The following is a 21,551-nucleotide window of genomic DNA, read 5'->3' on the forward strand; positions in this document are numbered from 1 at the left end:
CTGTGAATATGTGTGCAATATATACTGACTGTGACTATGTGTGTAATATATACTGACTGTGAATATGTGTGCAATATATACTGACTGTGACTATGTGTGCAATATATACTGACTGTGACTATGTGTGCAATATATACTGACTGTGACTATGTGTGTAATATATACTGACTGTGAATATGTGTGCAATATATACTGACTGTGACTATGTGTGCAATATATACTGACTGTGACTATGTGTGCAATATATACTGACTGTGACTATGTGTGCAATATATACTGACTGTGACTATGTGTGTAATATATACTGACGGCGACTATGTGTGTAATATATACTGACTGTGAATATGTGTGCAATATATACTGACTGTGACTATGTGTGTAATATATACTGACTGTGAATATGTGTGCAATATATACTGACTGTGACTATGTGTGCAATATATACTGACTGTGACTATGTGTGCAATATATACTGACTGTGACTATGTGTGTAATATATACTGACTGTGACTATGTGTGTAATATATACTGACTGTGACTATGTCTGTAATATATACTGACTGTGACTATGTGTGTAATATATACTGACTGTGAATATGTGTGCAATATATACTGACTGTGACTATGTGTGCAATATATACTGACTGTGACTATGTGTGCAATATATACTGACTGTGACTATGTGTGTAATATATACTGACTGTGAATATGTGTGCAATATATACTGACTGTGACTATGTCTGTAATATATACTGACTGTGACTATGTGTGTAATATATACTGACTGTGAATATGTGTGCAATATATACTGACTGTGACTAGGTGTGTAATATATACTGACTGAATATGTGTGCAATATATACTGACTGTGACTATGTGTGCAATATATACTGACTGTGACTATGTGTGCAATATATACTGACTGTGACTATGTGTGCAATATATACTGACTGTGACTATGTGTGTAATATATACTGACTGTGAATATGTGTGCAATATATACTGACTGTGACTATGTGTGCAATATATACTGACTGTGACTATGTGTGCAATATATACTGACTGTGACTATGTGTGCAATATATACTGACTGTGCCTATGTGTGTAATATATACTGACTGTGACTATGTGTGTAATATATACTGACTGTGACTATGTCTGTAATATATACTGACTGTGACTATGTGTGTAATATATACTGACTGTGAATATGTGTGTAATATATACTGACTGTGAATATGTGTGCAATATATACTGACTGTGACTATGTGTGCAATATATACTGACTGTGACTATGTGTGTAATATATACTGACTGTGAATATGTGTGTAATATATACTGACTGTGAATATGTGTATAATATATACTGACTGTGAATATGTGTGTAATATATACTGACTGTGGATATGTGTGTAATATATACTGACTGTGAATATGTGTGCAATATATACTGACTGTGACTATGTGTGCAATATATACTGACTGTGACTATGTGTGTAATATATACTGACTGTGAATATGTGTGCAATATATACTGACTGTGACTATGTGTGCAATATATACTGACTGTGAATATGTGTGCAATATATACTGACTGTGACTATGTGTGCAATATATACTGACTGTGACTATGTGTGCAATATATACTGACTGTGAATATGTGTGTAATTTATACTGACTATGACTATCTGTGTGTAATTTATACTGATTGAATATGTGTGTAATACATACTGACTGTGACTATGTGTGTAATATATACTGACTGTGACTATGTGTGCAATACATACTGACTGTGACTATGTGTGCAATATATACTGACTGTGACTATGTGTGCAATATATACTGACTGACTATGTGTGTAATATATACTGACTGTGACTATCTGTGTGTAATTTATACTGACTGTGACTATGTGTGTAATTTATACTGACTGTGACTGTGTGTAATTTATACTGACTGTGACTATCTGTGTGTAATTTATACTGACTGTGACTATGTGTGCAATATATACTGACTGTGACTATCTGTGTGTAATTTATACTGACTGTGACTATGTGTGTAATTTATACTGACTGTGACTGTGTGTAATTTATACTGACTGTGACTATCTGTGTGTAATTTATACTGACTGTGACTATGTGTGCAATATATATGGACTGTGACTATCTGTGTGTAATTTATACTGACTGTGACTATGTGTGTAATTTATACTGACTGTGACTATCTGTGTGTAATTTATACTGACTGTGACTATGTGTGTAATTTATACTGACTGTGACTATCTGTGTGTAATTTATACTGGCTGTGACTATGTGTGTAATTTATACTGACTGTGACTATCTGTGTGTAATTTATACTGACTGTGACTATGTGTGCAATATATACGGACTGTGACTATCTGTGTGTAATTTATACTGACTGTGACTATGTGTGTAATTTATACTGACTGTGACTGTGTGTAATTTATACTGACTGTGACTATGTGTGCAATATATACGGACTGTGACTATCTGTGTGTAATTTATACTGACTGTGACTATCTGTGTGTAATTTATACTGACTGTGACTATGTGTGCAATATATACGGACTGTGACTATCTGTGTGTAATTTATACTGACTATGTCTTTTTTTCCCAAAGCAATGTATTGCCCCGATATTGATTACAATTTTGTTAAATCAGAAATTGGGCATTCTCCTCTTGTTTGTTCGGAGTTTTGAATGAAGAATTCACTCCAATAGAATCATATAATCAAAGAATGTTACAACACGGGACTGGTCCCATTGAATCTGCTTTAGTATTTTTCTCCAATTGAGCCACTTAGTCTACTCTCATTTACTCGCTTACTCGACATAATATCTTTAATATTCTTCTTTTCCAAACCACATAGTTCCAGTGTAAAAGAGTTAAAGGATTCTGCTTCAAGACTGGTTTTTGGAGGAGAATTGTCCATTCTGACCATTGTCTCTGTGAAGATAATTTTTCCAATCTCTTTAATTCTTTTTCTTCTTATCTTTAATTTGTGTCACTTCATTTACTATCTCGCCAACCAGTGAAAAAAATCTAACGTTACTGTCCTTGTTGTACCCCTTTGTAATCTTAAAGACTTCTATCTCAGCCCTTTATTCCTTCTCAGTCCTGATGAAAAATGTCATAACTTCTCAAGTCTCCCACCATAACTGTTAACCCCTTCATCCCTGAGAACAACCTAGTCAATCTCTGCTGCACTTTTTCCATTGCTTTTATATTCTTTCTACAATGGGATGTCCTAAACTGCGAACACTCTAACTGTGGTCTAACAAAGGTACTGTACAAGTTCAACATTACTTTTTCTCCCCCTTTCTTTGCTATTCCTCTGAATATAAAGTCAAGGATTCCATTTGCCTTTTCTTTTTGCGATACCTCCTTTAGTGATCTGTGTATCTGCACACCAAGGTGCTTCTGTTCCTCGACTCCATCTATAATTGTAACATTTAAGGTGTATTTCCTTTCTTCTGAAATGTATCACTTCACATTTTTTTTTTGCATTGAACTGTATCTGCCACCTATCTGCCCTCATCTATATCCTCCTGCGGTCTTTGGAATCCTTGTCAGAGTTTGCCGCACTCTGCAATTTGGTGTCATTAGCAAATTTAGTATTGTTCTGCCAATTCCTAAATCCAGATTATTTATGTATAGTGACCACAACAGACCTCTAAGGAACACCAGTCATCGCACCTTTCCATTCAAGAAAACTCCTTTCTGCCCTCCAACCCTCTCTCTATCCATGTGGCCACATGCACCTTAATTCCACGTGCTATTATCTGTGCCATAAGACTCTTGGGGTACCTTGTCAAATGCTTTTTGGAAATCCTTATAAGCCACATCCAAGTTTTACTGCTAAGTTCAGAGTTTGATGCTGACAATGGTTCCTTTTCATTCCAGCTATACATATGTCATTCCAAGAGCTCGACCCTTCCCAATGGATCCGCTTTAATGGATTTACGAATCTGCTTTTCCTGATGTTCATGCTCTTTTTTGGACTCCTCGACATCCCACTGAACTACGACAAGTACACGCCTTTCATGGTCAAGATCTTATATGTCTCTTACATTATGATGACTTTCCAGCTGATGGCCATTCTCTTCATCTTCTTGATTGCCCAGACGCTCCGACGGGTGATGAAGAATTGTGATGTACTCTGGCGAGCTCAGGTGCTAAGTTCATTAGCATTAATTTGTTTCCTAATTTGTCTGTTTGTGTCTGAAGTATAGGAAAGAAATGAGGAGAAATGGGCTAACTTTTACCATGTTGTACCCTTACATCAATGGACCAAATTCCATGCTCCTAGCAGGCAACTGCACTCGTAAGGAAGTGAAAGAAAGACTTGCATTAATTGCCTTTCTATGACCTCAGGACATCCCAAACTGCTTTACAGCCAATGAAGTATAGTCACTGTTGTAATGTAGGAAGTGCAGTGGCAATTTGCGCACAGTAAGCTCCCACAAACAGCAATGTGATAATGACCAGATAATCTGTTCTTTAGTGAGGTTGCTTGAGGGATTAATATTGGCCAGGACACTGGGGAGAACTTTCCTGCTCTTCTTCGAAATAGTGCCATGGGATCTTTTACTTCCAGCTGAGAGGGCAGATGGGGGCTCGGTTTAACGCCTCATTCGAAAGACGGCACCTCCGACAGTGCAGTGCTCCATGAGTACTGCACTGAAGTGTCAGTCTGGATTTTGTGCTTAAGTCTCTGGAGTGGGACTTGAACCCACAACCTTTTGAGTTAGAGGTGCGAGTCTTACCACTGAGCCACAGCTGACACAAAGATTGTATTGTGGGAATATCATGGGCTTATTGCCCATGAGATTCAGTAAAGGAAAGGAAAGGACTTGCATTGATATAGCATCTTTCATGACCTCAGGACATCCCAAAGCGCTTTACAAACAATCATGTACTAAAATTTATTTCTTCCATGTAACAGATTATAGCATCAACGATTCACCTTGAGCGGTGGCTTCCAAGATTTCTCTGGTCTCGTGCTGGTATCTGCGGGGCGAAGCTTGGACTTGACAACAGCTGGTATATCTGGTGAGAGCTTAGAAGCTATTCCAGCAGCATAGATCAGGGAAAAGATTGTCCGAGATGGGGGGCCACCTTTGCATTTCGCGTTGCAAGTGGGCAGCCCACCGGACAATCGGGAATTTGGGCATGCATTGCGGGTGATATTCAAATCATGGTGATTGAAAAATAATGCGCTGTTGGTGGACAAGGTTCTCCGGTAGTGTGGAGTCAGGAAATTACCTCCGTTTTACAATAGCTGCCCCAGAATTTAAAGTGATAGACAAGTAGGAAAGTGAATAAGTGTAAAATATGACTCCTTACTTGCCTGCTCCTAGCACAGGGTACTTATTGAATCCTGTTGTCAGCATACAGCTCACTGACTGTAAGTGAGGAGTTGGACTATTGAAGTATGAAAAAATATTGGCCGAGTAATTCAGCCGCACAGTACCTATTTTTCAGGCGCTAAATGGTCTCCGAAGCCTCCAATATGGTGGGCAGGAAGCACACGCTCATTATGAGCCAGAAATGTACCGTCCATGATATTGGTAAAGGCCAAAAAATCAGCGTGCAGTGCCCACGCCTGAAACATGCGTTAGGCCCTTTGCATATTCAAATAAAGGGAGTAACGCCTTTTTGAGGTCCCCGCTGCACAATTGGTTTGCATTGGCTGCAGTCAGGAAAACCAGGTCTACATGCAGCCTGACATGCGGTCCTTAAAGGCATCGACCACCTGTTAGGCCGCAACCAACAAGGTAAGTTTTTAAAATATAATAAACTGAATGTGGAGCCAGGAAAAGCAAGAGTGTTCTTCCTGACCCCACATTAAAAGAATGCGGGCTGTCACCACCCCCCCCCCCCGACCCCTGGCCACCGCTACTACCCTCTCAGCCATCACTTACCCCCCCCACCCCCAGCCATTGCCCACACCCCCCCTCCCTGGGCCGGCCTCTACCACTACATTGCGACCCAATTGCCCACCTCCTATCCCCCTTGATGGCCCACCCTTCCTGGCCCTCACCTTCCTAAGGGCTGCTGCTACTGTCGTTGTGGCCCGATCTTCCATTACACTTCACCATCAGTTCTCCGCAGCTCGCCAGCTCCATGGAAATGAGGCCCAATATTGGGGGTGCCTCGGGCCTCACCATTCAGGTGCAGGCATTGAATCCTGTGCCGCCATACGCCCAAAAATGGGTACGCTCGAATTTCTAGGGCATTTATAAATGCGTGGATTTCCATCTTCATGAAGGGTGTTGTATTTATAATTAATTAAATATTTTCCCTTCCAATATTTTTCCATTTACTCCACCATTCCTGAAGATCCTGATTCATCCTGGAATATTCACCCACTAGGTGAGAGGTGAAGCCTCCTATAAAACAGCCTTGAAGAAAGTGCGTAACATAAATGAATGTAAATTGATTTATTCCATCTGATAACTAGTCTGAGAGCCACAGTCTCAAGTGGACCTAACGCATGACTGGGCTCCTTCACTGGCAGACTTGGCTCGACCATGTCAAGCATTACCATGTTTCTCAATCCACAGCCAAAGCCATTGCCACTTTTTCCATGACAAAATGTCTCTTCAAATTCCATTCTTCTGCCCGTTCCACCTTCACTTCCAACACTAAATATGAGGAACTCATGGATTTCTTTGTCTCAAAGATTGAGATTAACTGCACCATTTCCTTACCCACTGCCTCTCCCTTCTCCCCTCCCCTGATCATCCCAAGTTGTTCACTCACCCTGACCCAGATCTCTATCACTCTTCAAGTCCCATCTCTCCCCACCCTCTCCAAGCTCATCTCTTCCATGAAGTTCACCACCTGGTCCCGCAATCCTCTCCCACCCAACTCCTGACCGCTAACTACGTTTTGTGACCCCAGTGCTTGCCAACATTGTAAATGCAGTCTCCCTTTGTTCAAGCACGGCCCCTCTCCCTTTCAAAACTGATGGCATTGCCCACTCCTCCTTTTTGACCCATCCGTACTCTCCAATTTACCTTCTCACTTCTCTTTCTTGTCTAAGGTCCTTGAAATTGCCTCCCAGCTTCATCCTCACTGCTCCAAAAACTCTGTTTGAATGTCTTCAGTCTGGTTTCCACCTTGCTCATAGTACTGACACCACTTTGGTCAAAAAACTATGGCACGTTATCCCTCTTTGTCCTCCCTGATCCCTTCTGCTGCTTTCAGCACAGTCAATCACACCATCCACTTTCACTGCTCTCCTCCTTGCTCCACCTCCATGGAACTGTTGTTGCATGGTTCCATTCTTACCTGTCCCAAAACAGCCAGCAGATCTCCAGCAATGCTTTTCCTCCAACTCCCACACGGTCAATTCTAGAGTTCTCCAAGGATCCATTTTTAGCTCCCTCCTCTTCTTCATCTACATGCTACTCCTTAGTTGCATAATCAGTAGAGCCGCCATCACCTCATACCAGTATGTTGAGGATAATCATCTCTACCTCTCTTGTCCCCACAATCACCTCTGTGCAGTCAGACCTGAACCAGAATTTCCTTCAATTTTGAGACCCCCACCAAATAACCGCACCCTCTCTTGTTGGCTTCTCACCCTCCACCCTCCAATAAAATCCAAATCATCCAAAACTTCACCACTCAATCCTTTCCTGCACTAAGCCCTACTTGCTCATCACCCCCATCCTTGCCGACCTAACACTGGCTCCTCATTCCTCAATGGATCAAATTTAAAATCCTCATCTTCAAATCCCTCCGCAGCCTCACCCCACCCTACCTCTACAGTCTTCCCCGGCCTTATGTCCATTCCAGTGCTCTTTGGTCCCCTGAGCCTACTGTGCATCCCCCCTCCCTCTGCTGTGCCGTTGCTGGCAGGGCATGACTCTGTGGAACTTGGTGGCACTGTTAGAAGTTTGGCAGTTCAAGCTTCACACCTGAACTTGAGCACATAATCTAGGCTAACACTTCAGTGCAACACTGAGGGAGTACTGCACTGCCAGAGGTGCTGTCTTTCAGATGCAATGGTAAATCGAGGTCCCATCTGCCTGTTCAGGTGGGCATAAAAGATCACATGGCACTATTCAAAGAAGGGCAGGGGCGTTTTCCCGGTGTCCTGGCCAATATTTATCCCTCAACCAAGACCACCAAAAACTAATTAACTGGTCATTCATTGATATTTGTGGGACCTTGCTGTGCAGAAATTGGCTGCCACATTTGCCTACAAAACAGCAGTGACTACAGTTCAAAAGTATTACATTCGTTGTAAAGCCATTTGGTGCATGATGAGGCTGTGACAGGTGCTTTATAAATGGAAGTTCTTTTTTTCTTTCTCAACCCCTCTTGCTATCTGCCTCCCTCACCACCTTTATAGGCCTTCTCAAAACACAGCTCTTCCACCAGGTTTTCAGGCCCCCTCCCAACCTCCTCACAAAGGCTCATCATCCACTCCCTATTCGTCCTCTGTAAATGACTTTGAGATGTCGAAGGTGATATATAAATGCAAATTGTTAATTTGTGTGACCTCTCTGTTTTGGTCTCACAGGGTGGAAGACAGGAACGATAACGATGCCCTGAAGAACTGCTGCAGCCCCAAGCCTTCAAAGGTAGAAGAGCATCAGGAATCTGAGAACAAGATGGAGAAAGGGCAGATCGACCGACCATCCACTGTCAGGAGTGATACTGAACTGAACTCGAGCATAGAGCTGCATATTCTGCGGCGCAGATCCAGGACTCATTTCTCTGATGATGCTTACAATGAGGTTAAAGAGGCCGAGTGTTATCTGTAAACTCCAAGAGACATCCTGTGTCAACTACCATTGGAGCTTCCATGTCAGTACTGCATCTGTCCATTCTCCTGTCAGTCTGTAGGGAGCTTTACTATGGAGGGACGAAGATGTCTATCATACATAAACTCCTAAAGGTTTCTAGGTTGCAAGTATCATTGATACTTTGATACTGGTATCTCTCATTTGCTCAGAAGAACAGTTCACGGTGAGGATTTTCTGAAGTTCCTCTTTCAGCCTATTTAACTGAACCTCATTATATTTGCTGAGTTTCCTTCTCCTTGTCTTAAATCTGTGAGAATCTTACTTTTGATCAAGGGGTTCAGATGCTTTGTAATAGATACCTGGGAGTAAATTATAGGTTGGGATTTAATCGAGTGGATCAGATGACTGACGTATAAGATAGTGGATAACCCAGAGTGAGTTACAAGCTGGAATCTAATCTTGGCATTTGGATGGTTTATAGATAGAATAATGTATACCTGGGAGTGAGTTACATGTGTCATGTAATTGCAGGACTATGTGGTGCATACATGTAATACAGAATTCCTTAGAAAGATGACATTACTGACTGTGTTGGTGTAAAAGATGTCCACTTGGAATTCAAGGTGATCAGAAGTCATTCTACATTGACCAACATGAAGATTGAGACTTCTACCTATTGATGTGACATTTTAAATATATATATAAAAAACTAATAAATCTTTATTGAATTCTGCGCCTTTGTTTATGGTGAGCATCCTAGAAATTACAGCTCAGAAGGAGGCCATTCAGCCCTTTGCACCCGTGCCAATGCTAGCTCTTCAAAGGGCACAGGCTTCGGCTCGGAAGAAGGAAGGCGCACAGAAAGTTTAGGTTTAGCTAATGTAGGTTTAACTAGTTTAGGTTTAACAAGAGGGGGATGAATGTGTGGAGCCACAAATGCCCGAGAAGACAATGGGAGCTGATGGTGTGGGAACATTTAAGGGAGAGTTGGATAGATATTTGAGGGTTGGATGATTGAGGAGGATTGATTTTTTTTGGGAACAGCCACATGGACATAGAAACATAGAAACATAGAAAGTAAGAGCAAGAGTAGGCCATTCGGCCCTTCGGGCCTGCTCCGCCATTTAAAATGATCATGGCTGATCGTCTAACTCAGTACCTTATTCCCGCTTTTTCCCCATATCCCTTGATCCCTTTAGCATTAAGAAATATATCCATCTCCTTCTTGAATACATCTAATGACTTGGCCTCCTCTGCCTTCTGTGGTAGAGAATTCCACAGGTTCACCACCCTCTGAATGAAGAAATTTCTCCTCATCTCGGTTCTAAATGGCATACCCTGTATCCTGAGACTGTGACCCCTGGTTCTGGACTCCCCAGCCATCGGGAACATCCTCCCTGCATCTAGTCTGTCTAGTCCTGTTAGAATTTTATATTTTTGGATGAGATCACCTCTCATTCTTCTAAACTCTAGTGAATATAGGCCTAGTCGACCAAATCTCTCCTCATACATCAGTCCTGCTATCCCAGGAATCAGTCTGGTAAACCTTCGTTGCACTCCCTCCATGGCAAGGACATCCTTCCTCAGATAAGGAGACCAAAACTGCACACAATACTCCAGATGTGGTCTCACCAAGGCCCTGTACAACTGTAGTAAGACATCCCTGCTCCTGTACTCAAATCCTCTTGCAATGAAGGCCAACATACCATTTGCCTTCCTAACTGCTTGCTGCACCTGAATGCTCGCTTTCAGCGACTGGTGTACAAGAACACCCAGGTCTCATTGCACCTCCCCTTTTCCCAATCTATCACCATTCAGATAATAATCTGCCTTTCTGTTTTTACAACCAAAGTGGATAACCTCACATTTATCCACATTATACTGCATCTGCCACGTTCTTGCCCACTCACCCAACTTGTCTAAATCATATTGGAACCTCTTTTCATCCTGCTCACAGCTCACATTCCACCCCAGCTTTGTGTCGTCTGCAAACTTGGAAATGTTACATTTAGTTCCCTCATCCAAATCATTGATATATATTGTGAATAGCTGGGGCCCAAGCACTGATCCCTGCGGTACCCCACTAGTCACTGCCTGCCACCCGGAGAAAGACCCGTTTATTCCTGTTTCCTGTCTGTCAACCAATTCTCAATCCATGCCAGTGTATTCCCCCCAATCCTGTGTGCTTTAATTTTGCACACTAACCTCTTGTGTGAGACCTTATCAAAAGCCTTCTGAAAATCGAAATGCACCACATCCACTGGTTCTCCCTGATCTATTCTACTAGTTACATCCTCAAAAAACTCCAGTAGATTTGTTAAGCATGATTTCCCTTTCATAAACCCATGCTGACTTTGTCCAATCCCGTTAATGCCTTCCAAGTGTTCTGTTATCACATCTTTTATAATAGACTCTAGCATTTTCCCCACTACTGATATCAGGCTAACTGGTCTGTAATTCCCTGTTTTTTTCTCCCTCCTTTTTTAAATAGTGGGGTTACATTTGCCACCCTCCAATCTGTAGGAACTGTTCCAGAGTCCATAGAATTTTGGAAGATGATCACCAATGCATGCATTATTTCCAGGGCCACTTCCTTTAGTACTCTGGGATATAGATTATCAGGCCCTGGGGATTTGTCAGCCTTTAGCCCCATTAATTTCACTAGCACTATTTTTTTTACTAATACTGATTTCCTTCAGTTCCTCCCTCTCACTAGACCCTTGGTTCCCTAACATTTCTGGGAGGTTATTTGTGTCCTCCTTTGTGAAGACAGAACTAAAGTATGTGTTTAATTGTTCTGCCATTTCTTTGTTCCCCATTATAATTTCCCCCATTTCTGACTGTAAGGGACCTACATTTGTCTTCACTAATCTATTTCTCTTGACTACAGAGTCTGTTCTGTTTCAGTACTTTCCTGCGTTCTAATCCCATCTCCCAGCCCTTTCCCATATCCTTTTCTATGCTTCCTTTTCAAATTTTCAAATCCCTTTTAAATGATGTTATAGTCTGCCTCAGTAGGCACTTGCGGTGAGTTTAGCATCCCCGTTTCTTACATTACAGAATGAATTAGGTCACAACACCCTAAATATTTCCATTAATCTCTCTCTTCATTCTTTGTATTTTTCTCTCTGTAAGTTCCCTCACTGCGTCCCTCCACCCCGCCCATACCACGCACCTTACCCTAACTGAACAAGTTAAGGCCTGCATTCCTGGCTTTCTACTTTACCGACCTAGCTCCCCATGTTGGGAGTATCTCACCTTTACTTATTACATTTCCCACTGGCTTGGTCAAGGTCAGGAGTTTGACGTAAACGGAATCACGAGCGTGAAATTATGTTCGACCAGTTGTAATGCAGCATGTTGCTGCTTTGTTACATGTCTTGGATAGTAAACTCAAGCTCTGATGTTTGAATCAAGGGTTGCCTGGCATATTGTGTTCTCCCCATGCTGTTAGAGAGATTTTCATTCCTCGGAGTTAGATTTTAATCTTGCTTCTTGAACCGTGGAGCATGTCAAAACACTTACACAAATCAGACCCGGCAACTGTCACTTCCCCAAAGGCCAGCTGAACAGTTACTCTCCCTTCACAGAGGCGTCTCCCCTCCCCCTTCACAGAGGCGTCTCCCTCCCCCTTCACAGAGACATCTCCCCTCCCCTTCATAGAGGCATCTCTCCTCCCCCTTCATAGAGGCATCTCCCCTCCCCCTTATCAGAGGCCTCTCCCTCCCACTTAACAGAGGCATCTCCCCTCCCCCTTAACAGAGGCATCTCCCCTCCCCCTTAACAGAGGCATCTCCCCTCCCCCTTAACAGAGGCCTCTCCCTCCCCCTTCACAGAGACATCTCCTCTCCCCCTTAACAGAGACATCTCCTCTCCCCCTTCACAGAGGCATCTCCTCTCCCCCTTAACAGAGGCATCTCCTCTCCCCTTCACAGAGGCATCTCCTCTCCCCCTTAACAGAGGCATCTCCTCTCCCCCTTAACAGAGGCATCTCCTCTCCCCCTTCACAGAGGCATCTCCTCTCCCCCTTAACAGAGGCATCTCCTCTCCCCTTCACAGAGGCATCTCCTCTCCCCTTCACAGAGGCATCTCCTCTCCCCTTCACAGAGGCATCTCCTCTCCCCTTCACAGAGGCATCTCCTCTCCCCCTTCACAGAGGCATCTCTCCTCCCCCTTCATAGAGGCATCTCCCCTCCCCCTTCACAGAGGCATCTCCTCTCCCCCTTAACAGAAGCATCTCCTCTCCCCCTTAACAGAGGCATCTCCCCTCCCCTTCACAGAGGCATCTCCTCTCCCCCTTCACAGAGGCATCTCCCCTCCCCCTTCATAGAGGCATCTCCTCTCCCCTTCACAGAGGCATCTCCTCTCCCCCTTAACAGAGGCATCTCCCCTCCCCTTCACAGAGGCATCTCCTCTCCCCTTAACAGAGGCATCTCCCCTCCCCTTCACAGAGGCATCTCCTCTCCCCCTTCACAGAGGCATCTCCCCATCACCTTCACAGAGACATCTCCCCTCCCCCTTCACAGAGGCATCTTCCCTCTCCCTTCACAGAGGGGTCTCCCCTCCCCCTTCACAGAGGCATCTCCCTTCCCCCTTCACAGAGGCATCTCCCCTCCCCCTTCACAGAGGTGTCTCCCCTCCCCCTTAACAGAGGCGTCTCATCTCCCCCTTCACAGAGGGGTCTCCCCTCCCCCATCACAGAGGCATCACCCCTCCCCCTTCACAGAGGCATCTCCCCTCCCCCTTCACAGAGGGGTCTCCCCTCCCACTTCACAGAGGCATCACCCCTCCCCCTTCACAGAGGCATCACCCCTCCCCCTTCACAGAGGGGTCTCCCCTCCCCCTTCACAGAGGCATCTCCTCTCCCCCTTCACAGAGGTGTCTCCCCTCCCACTTCACAGAGGCATCACCCCTCCCCCTTCACAGAGGCATCTCCCCTCCCCCTTCACAGAGGGGTCTCCCCTCCCACTTCACAGAGGCATCACCCCTCCCCCTTCACAGAGGCATCACCCCTCCCCCTTCACAGAGACATCTCCCCTCCCCCTTATCAGAGGCCTCTCCCTCCCACTTAACAGAGGCATCTCCCCTCCCCTTCACAGAGACATCTCCCCTCCCCTTCACAGAGGCATCTCCCCTCCCCCTTAACAGAGGCATCTCCTCTCCTCCTTCACAGAGGCATCTCCTCTCCCCCTTCACAGAGGGGTCTCCCCTCCCCCTTCACAGAGACATCTCCTCTCCCCCTTAACAGAGACATCTCCCCTCCCCCTTCACAGAGGCATCTCCCCTCCCCCTTCACAGAGGCATCTCCCCTCCCCCTTAACAGAGGGGTCTCCTCTCCCCCTTAACAGAGACATCTCCCCTCCCCCTTCACAGAGGCATCTCCCCATCACCTTCACAGAGACATCTCCCCTCCCCCTTCACAGAGACATCTCCCCTCCCCCTTAACAGAGGGGTCTCCTCTCCCCCTTCACAGAGGCATCTCCCCATCACCTTCACAGAGGCATCTCCCCTCCCCCTTCACAGAGGCATCTCCCCTCCCCCTTCACAGAGGTGTCTCCCCTCCCCCTTAACAGAGGCGTCTCATCTCCCCCTTCACAGAGGGGTCTCCCCTCCCCCATCACAGAGGGGTCTCCCCTCCCCCTTCACAGAGGGGTCTCCCCTCCCACTTCACAGAGGCATCACCCCTCCCCCTTCACAGAGGCATCTCCCCTCCCCCTTCACAGAGGGGTCTCCCCTCCCCCTTCACAGAGGCATCTCCCCTCCCCCTTCACAGAGAGACACTTCACCCCCCCCCCAGTTCACAGAGAGACACTCCCCCCACCACAGTTCACAGAGAGACACTTCACCTCCCCCAGTTCACAGAGAGACACTCCCCCCCCCCAGCTCACAGAGAGACACTCCCCCCCACCCCCCACAGTTCACAGAGAGACATTTCACCCCCTCCCCCCCGCCCAGGTTCACAGCTGCACTCACTCCCTCGAATCCTATCCAGGTTCACAGAACCATGGCCGATTCTCACTGATCTGACTGCCACTCCTGGCTGTGGTTTGTATCGGACAGCTCTGATATGCCCGAGGTCTGGGGCTCTATCCTGATGTATTGCAAGACCAGGAATCCCCATTTGCAGCACACCGGACAGATTCCACTCCTAGCCTGAGGCACCTGGAGTGTCGGCTTCAAGCTGTGGCAGGGACCAGGAATTAGCAGATCACCAAGCAGCAAAGCAGCAGTGACTTCCGGGTCAGAACCTTCGAGGCATCAGTTCACCGATTTGGCATTGCAGGCAATAAGAAGCTTTGCGTAGAGTCCACATGCCCAGGCTGCCCCGCCGTATCCGAGTAGCCGTTCTTCCTGTGCGAGCCGCGACGGTAAGTATCGGCTGGCTATTCGACAAAGGGGAGCATCATAGCTGATCCTGACCCTGTCCCAACATGACATCCATGCACATGTTCATTACGACAGTGATTATGATCAGCAATGGCTGCCCTGGCTCATGGTCCTGAGTTCAATTGCAGCGCCCAGCCATCACAGAGATGAGATAACTGAACGCAAACTGGAGATTGATTCTGGAGCCTTCCTGGTGTGTATGCCTCAAAACCCAATCTTGGCAGTGGATCTTTCCACTGGGCCATCAGTGGTGCTGTCTGTGTATTTTTATTGTGATTTTGGTGCTGATTGTTATATATAGTCCCTCAAGTGACCCACAAAGCAAATTGTTTGATACGGATCAGAATATTCTGTCACTACGGGTGAGAAAATAAAAGACATGCATTTATTTGGCGTCTTTCACGACCTCAGGACGTCCCAAAGTGCTTTACAGCCAATGAAGTACTTACTGTTGTAATGTAGGAAACACAGCAGCCAATTTGCACGCAGCAAGGTCTCACAAACAGCAATATGATAATGATCAGATAATCTGTTTTTAGGTGTTGGTTGAGGGATAAATATTGGCCAGGACACCAGGGAAAACACCACTGCTCTTCTTCAAATAGCACCTTGTGATCTTTTACATCAACCTAAGAGGGCAGAGAGGGCTTTGGTTTAACATTTCATCCAAGGACAGCACCATCCAACAGTGCAGCACTCCCTCAGTACTACACTGAGGGAATCAGCCTGGATTTTGTGTTCAAGTCTCTATAGAGTAGGGTTTGAATTTATAACTTTCTAACTCTGAGGCAAGAGTGTTACCAACTGAGCCATGGCTGACACCATCTCTGGGGTGTTGTGATTCAAGCTATGTATTTTCAGGCTCTGTATTGATCAAGTGGAAATTGTACCATCACAAATATGCAGGCTGTCACCCATAGCCAGGAGAGAAAAAAAAGGTTCTTGTGTGAGACATAAGGTAGCCTGCTTCCCACACTCACACATGCTGGCCCATGGCGTGAAATATACAGGGATAGCCTGGCATCTCGACTCATGGTTTCCCACGTCATGTCAACAGGTATGTAAAGAAAGGTGAGAAAAGGTCATCAAGCCCATCCATGATCCCCTATCCGTTCAATGCTGCAATATCATCCCAAGGCCAGATTGATAGGTGTTTATAGTGTCCATTTATCAATATTAAGGTGTCAGCCACGGCTCAGTGGGTAGCACCCTTGCCTTTTTGAGTCAGAAAGGTCATGAGTTCAAGTCCCACTCCAGTTATGAGCACATAATCTAGGCTGGTACTTCAACACAGTAGTGAAGGAGTGCTTTACTGTCAGAGGTGCTGTCTTTCAGATGAGATGTTAAACCAAAGTCCTGTTTGCCATCTCAGGTGAATGTAAAAGATCCTGTGGCTCTATTTGGAAGAAAAGCAGTGGAGTTCTCCCCAGGGTCCTGGGCCAATATTTATCGCTCAACCAACACCTAAAACAGATGGTCTGGTCATTTATCTCATTGCTGTTTGTGGGACCTTGCTGTGTGCAAATTGGCTGCCGCGTTTCCTACATTACAACAGTGACTACAGTTCAAAAATAATTAATTGGCCGTAAAGTGCTTTGGGACGTCTGAGGTTGTGAAAGGCGCTATATAAATGCAAGTCTTTATTTTCTTTTTCTTTATCTTTACTGATCATTTAAATATCCAAGATACCGTTTATCCAGGTTTTGATAGTTTGATCCTCCGAGATGGTACACAGACTATTGTGGGACATAATGAGCAAAGTGTGACTGTGGTATTGGCAATTTGTTGGACAAATGGGATTGGACCCTAAAGATACTGAAGTGATTGACTGGAGACCCCTTTATCCTGTGATGGGACTTTGGCTGAGGCTCAGGGTAGTTTAGATATGATCCGAACAGAATTGTCCCCACCTCCCTCTATGAAAAGAAAGAAAAACTTGCATTTCTACAGCACCTTTCACGACCTCAGGCTCTCCCAAAGCACTTTACAGTCAATGAAGTATTTTTGAAGTGCAGTCACTGTTTAATGTAGGCAAACGTGGCAATCAATTTTCACACAGCAAGATCCCACAAACAGCAATGAGATAATGACCAGGTAATCTTTTTTTAGAGATGTTACTTGAGGTATAAATAAGGCCAGGACATCGGGGAGAACTCCCCATCCCTTCTTTGAAATAGTGCCATGGGATCTTCTACGTCCACCTGAAAGGGGACCTCAGTTTAACGTCTCATCCGACAGTGCAGCATATGGAGGGATAAGTGGTCGAACACTTTCATGGGGTCCCTGTTTTTCAAACAACGGTCACTTCCTGAATAGAGGTGGTCAGAATGTCCGTCCTTGTTTGGAAATGGTTATTGGAAGATCATTCCGTCGTAATTGTGTATTCAGGCAGCGACTTTTACCGTGTTGGTGTACAACAGAGCAAACTACTCTCTAAGCTACGTATATTCCTTTTAATTGCTCCAGCGATCTCTGAATAACTGGCCTCCATCTCTGGCTGATTGATCCTGGGTAGTTGTAAACATGTAAGAACACAAATTGCCCAGGGGAGTTATGGCTGAGTTTCAATCTTGATTAGTTGTCATGTGCAGATGGTTGAAATACTTATTGTGCAGAAAGTGATAATAGCTCTGAGCTGATAAGATCCAACCACCGATAAGACTTGTTCTCATTCACTCATGCCTAAAATGGTGTAATATCTTTACTGCATTTAACCCTTTTGGTGACTACGGTGAGATTTAACACAGGGATAATAAGCAAAGTCAGTGTAGCGGGGAGACTCTGTGAATGGTGGATTCATGGTGCCCATTTAAGATTGTCTCTCTCCCTCACTGTGTGTTGGTGGTAGCTTCTTGATAGTGGAGGGAAAACTGGAAGTCAAGTGGGCGCCAGCACCACACTGATATTCCTGAAAAAAACCTTTAGCAACAGAAATCATGGTTTGCAGACTTCCTCAGAAGGCAGAGCTGAGATCAAGAGCTCATTGTATGATGAATCTTAGGGGCCAAAGCATGTCCATCCAGTCTGGGGCTGAGCTGATTTACCCTATTCCGTGTGTATCTAAATGTTACACACAAGCACCAAACTTAAAGACTGCCCCTCAAAAAGGAAATAGTTATAAAGGACTGCAATATCCAACTTTTAATATTCATTCTTGGGATGTGGGCGTCACTGTCAAGGCCGGCATTTATTGCCCATCCTAGTTGTCCTTGAGAAGGTGGTGAACCTTCTTCTTAAAACACTGCAGTCCTGGTGGTGAAGGTCCACCCACAGTGCTTTTAGATCGAGAGTTCCAGGATTTTGACCCTGTGATGATGAAGGAAAGGCGATATAATTCCAAATCAGGATGATTTGTGACTTGGAGGGGAGCTTGGAGGTGATGGTGTTCCCATGCACCTGCTGCCCTTGTCCTTCTAGGTGGTGGAGGTCTCGGGTTTGGGAGGTGCTGTCGAAGAAGCCTTGGCGAGTTGCTCCAGTGCATCCTGTGGATGGTACACACTGTAGCCACGGTGCACTGATGGTGGAGGGAGTGAATGTTTAAGGTGGTGGATGGGGTGCCAATCAAGTGGACTGCTTTGTCCTGGATGGTGTCGAGCTTCTTAAGTGTTATTGCAGCTTCACCCATCCAGGCAAGTGGAGAATATTCCATCACACTCCTGACTTGTACCTTAATGTGATGGAGAGACTTTGGGGAGTCAGGAGATGAGCTGCCCAGCGCAGAATACCCAGCTTCTGACCTGCTATAGTAGCCACGGCATTTATGTGGTTGGTCCAGTCGAGTTTCTGGTCAATGGTGAGCCCCCAGGATATTGATGGTGGGGGATTCGGCAATGGTAATGTCATTGAATGTTAAGGGGAGGTGGTTAGACTCCCTCTTGTTGGAGATGGTCATTGCCTGGCACTTGTCCGGCACGAATGTTACTTATCACTTATCAGCCCAAGCCTGGATGTTGTCCAGGTCTTGCTGCATGTGAAATGGACTTTATTTATTTCCTTTAAATAATTCCTCATTATCTGACTAATTGTAAATGGAGCTGAACACTGTGCAGTCATCAGTGATCAGCCCCACTCTGACCTTATAATGGAGGGCAGCTCATTGATGAAGCAACTGAAGATAGTTGGGCTTAGGATGCTGCCCTGAGGAACTCCTGCAGCAATGTCCTGGGGCTGAGATGTTTGGTCTCCAACAACCATTACCATCTTCCTTTGTGCCAGGTTAACTCTAGCCAATGGAGAGTTTTCCCCGATCCCATTGCCTTCTGTTTTACTAGAGCTCCTTGATGCCACACTTGGTCGAATGATTCTTTGATGTGACAGGCATTCACTCTCACCTCACCTCTGGAATTCAGCTCTTTTGTCCATGTTTGGATCAAGGCTGTAATGAGGTCTGGAGCCGAATGGTCCTGGCAGAACCCAAACTGAGCATCAGTGAGCAGGTTATTGGTGAGTAAGGGCCACTTGATGGCACTGTTGATGACACCTTCCATCACTTTGCTGATGATTGAGAGTAGACTGATGGGGCGGTAATTGGCCGGATTGGATTTGCCCGGCTTTTTGTGGACTGGACATACCTGGGCAATTTTCCATATTGTCGGGTAGATGGCAGTGTTGTAGCTGTACTGGAACAGTTTGGCTAGAGGCGCAGGTCTTCGGCATTACAGTCAGGATGTTGTCGGGGCCTGTAGGCTTTGCTGTGTCCAGTAAACTCAGTGGTTTTTTGATGAATCAAATTGGCTGAAGATTGGATGGTGCATGGCTTACCCAATGTATTGCAATGCGCATGGTTCTCCCAATGTACTGCACTGTGCATGGCTTATCCAATGTACTGGACTATGCATAGTTCTCGCAGTGTACTGTGCTGTGCACGGTTCCCTCAATGTACTGCAATGTGCATGGTTCCCTCAATGTACTGCAACTTGCATGGTTCCCTCAATGTACTGCAATGTGCATGGTTCCCCCAAAGTATTGAAACGTACATGGTTCCCCCAATGTACTGCACTATGCATGGTTCTCCCAGTGTACTTCACTGTGCAAGGTTCCCCCAATGTACTGCACTATGCATGGTTCTCCCAATGTACTTCACTGTGCAAGGTTCCCCCAATGTACTGCACTATGCAAGGTTCCCCCAATGTACTGCACTGTGCATGGTTCTCCCAATGTACTTCACTGTGCAAGGTTCCCCCAATGTACTGCACTATGCATGGTTCTCCCAATGTACTTCACTGTGCAAGGTTCCCCCAATGTACTGCACTGTGCATGGTTCTCCCAATGAACTGCACTGTGCATGGTTCTCCCAATGTACTTTACTGTGCATGGTTCTCCCAATGCAATGAACTGTGCATGGTTCCCCTAAAGCACAGCACTGTTCATGGTTCCCTCAATGTACTGCACTGTGCATGGTTCCCTCAATGTACTTCACTGTGCATGGTTCTCCCAATGCAATGAACTGTGCATGGTTCCCCTAAAGCACTGCACTGTGCATGGTTCCCCATATGTACTGCACTGTGCATGGTTCCCTCAATGTACTGCACTGTGCATGGTTCCCCCAAAGTATTGAAATGTGCATGTTTCTCCCAATGTACTGCACTGTGCATGGTTCTCCCAATGTACTTTACTGTGCATGGTTCTCCCAATGCAATGAACTGTGCATGGTTCCCCTAAAGCACTGCACTGTGCATGGTTCCCCCAATGTACTGCACTATGCATGGTTCTCCCAATGTACTTCACTGTGTATGGTTCTCCCAATGCAATGAACTGTGCATGATTCTCTTAATAAACTGCACTCTGCATGGTTCCCCCAATGTACTGCACTGTGCATAGTTCCCCCAATGTACTACAATGTGCATGGTTCTCTCAATGTACTGCACTGTGCATGGTTCCCTCAATGTACTGCAATGTGCATGGTTCCCTCAATGTACTGAAATGTGCATGGTTCCCTCAATGTACTGCACTGTGCATAGTTCCCCCAATGTACTGCAATGTGCAAGATTCCCCCAATGTACTGCAATGTGCAAGGTTCCCTCAATGTACTGCAATGTGCAAGGTTCCCTCAATGTACTGCAATGTGCATAGTTCCCCCAATGTACTGCAATGTGCATGGTTCCCTCAATCCACTGCACTGTGCATAGTTCCCCCAATGTACTGAAATGTGCATGGTTCCCCCAATGTACTGCAATGTGCATGGTTCCCTCAATGTACTGCACTGTGCATGGTTCTCCCAATGTACTGCAATGTGCATGATTCCCCCAATGTACTGCAATGTGCATGGTTCCCCCAATGTAATGCAATGTGCATAGTTCCCCCAATGTACTGCAATGTGCATGGTTCCCTCAATGTACTGCACTGTGCATGGTTCTCCCAATGCACTTCACTGTGCATAGCT

At 45.4% G+C, this 21,551-nt stretch overlaps 1 protein-coding gene across 1 annotated transcript in view; it reads left to right on the forward strand.

Annotated features, from left to right (window-relative positions):
* Nucleotides 1–9,485, forward strand: part of LOC137341414 (transient receptor potential cation channel subfamily V member 5-like) — a 65,962-nt gene extending 56,477 nt beyond the window's left edge. Inside the window, exons 13-15 of the mRNA XM_068004526.1 lie at nucleotides 3,924–4,192; nucleotides 4,966–5,072; nucleotides 8,557–9,485. Coding sequence (XP_067860627.1) covers nucleotides 3,924–4,192; nucleotides 4,966–5,072; nucleotides 8,557–8,800 — 620 coding nt within the window. The 3' untranslated portion in view covers nucleotides 8,801–9,485. The remainder of the gene's footprint in view (nucleotides 1–3,923; nucleotides 4,193–4,965; nucleotides 5,073–8,556) is intronic.
* Nucleotides 9,486–21,551: the final 12,066 nt, after the last annotated feature.

Source organism: Heptranchias perlo, chromosome 23, assembly GCF_035084215.1.
Source record: "Heptranchias perlo isolate sHepPer1 chromosome 23, sHepPer1.hap1, whole genome shotgun sequence".
NCBI lineage: Eukaryota > Metazoa > Chordata > Chondrichthyes > Hexanchiformes > Hexanchidae > Heptranchias > Heptranchias perlo.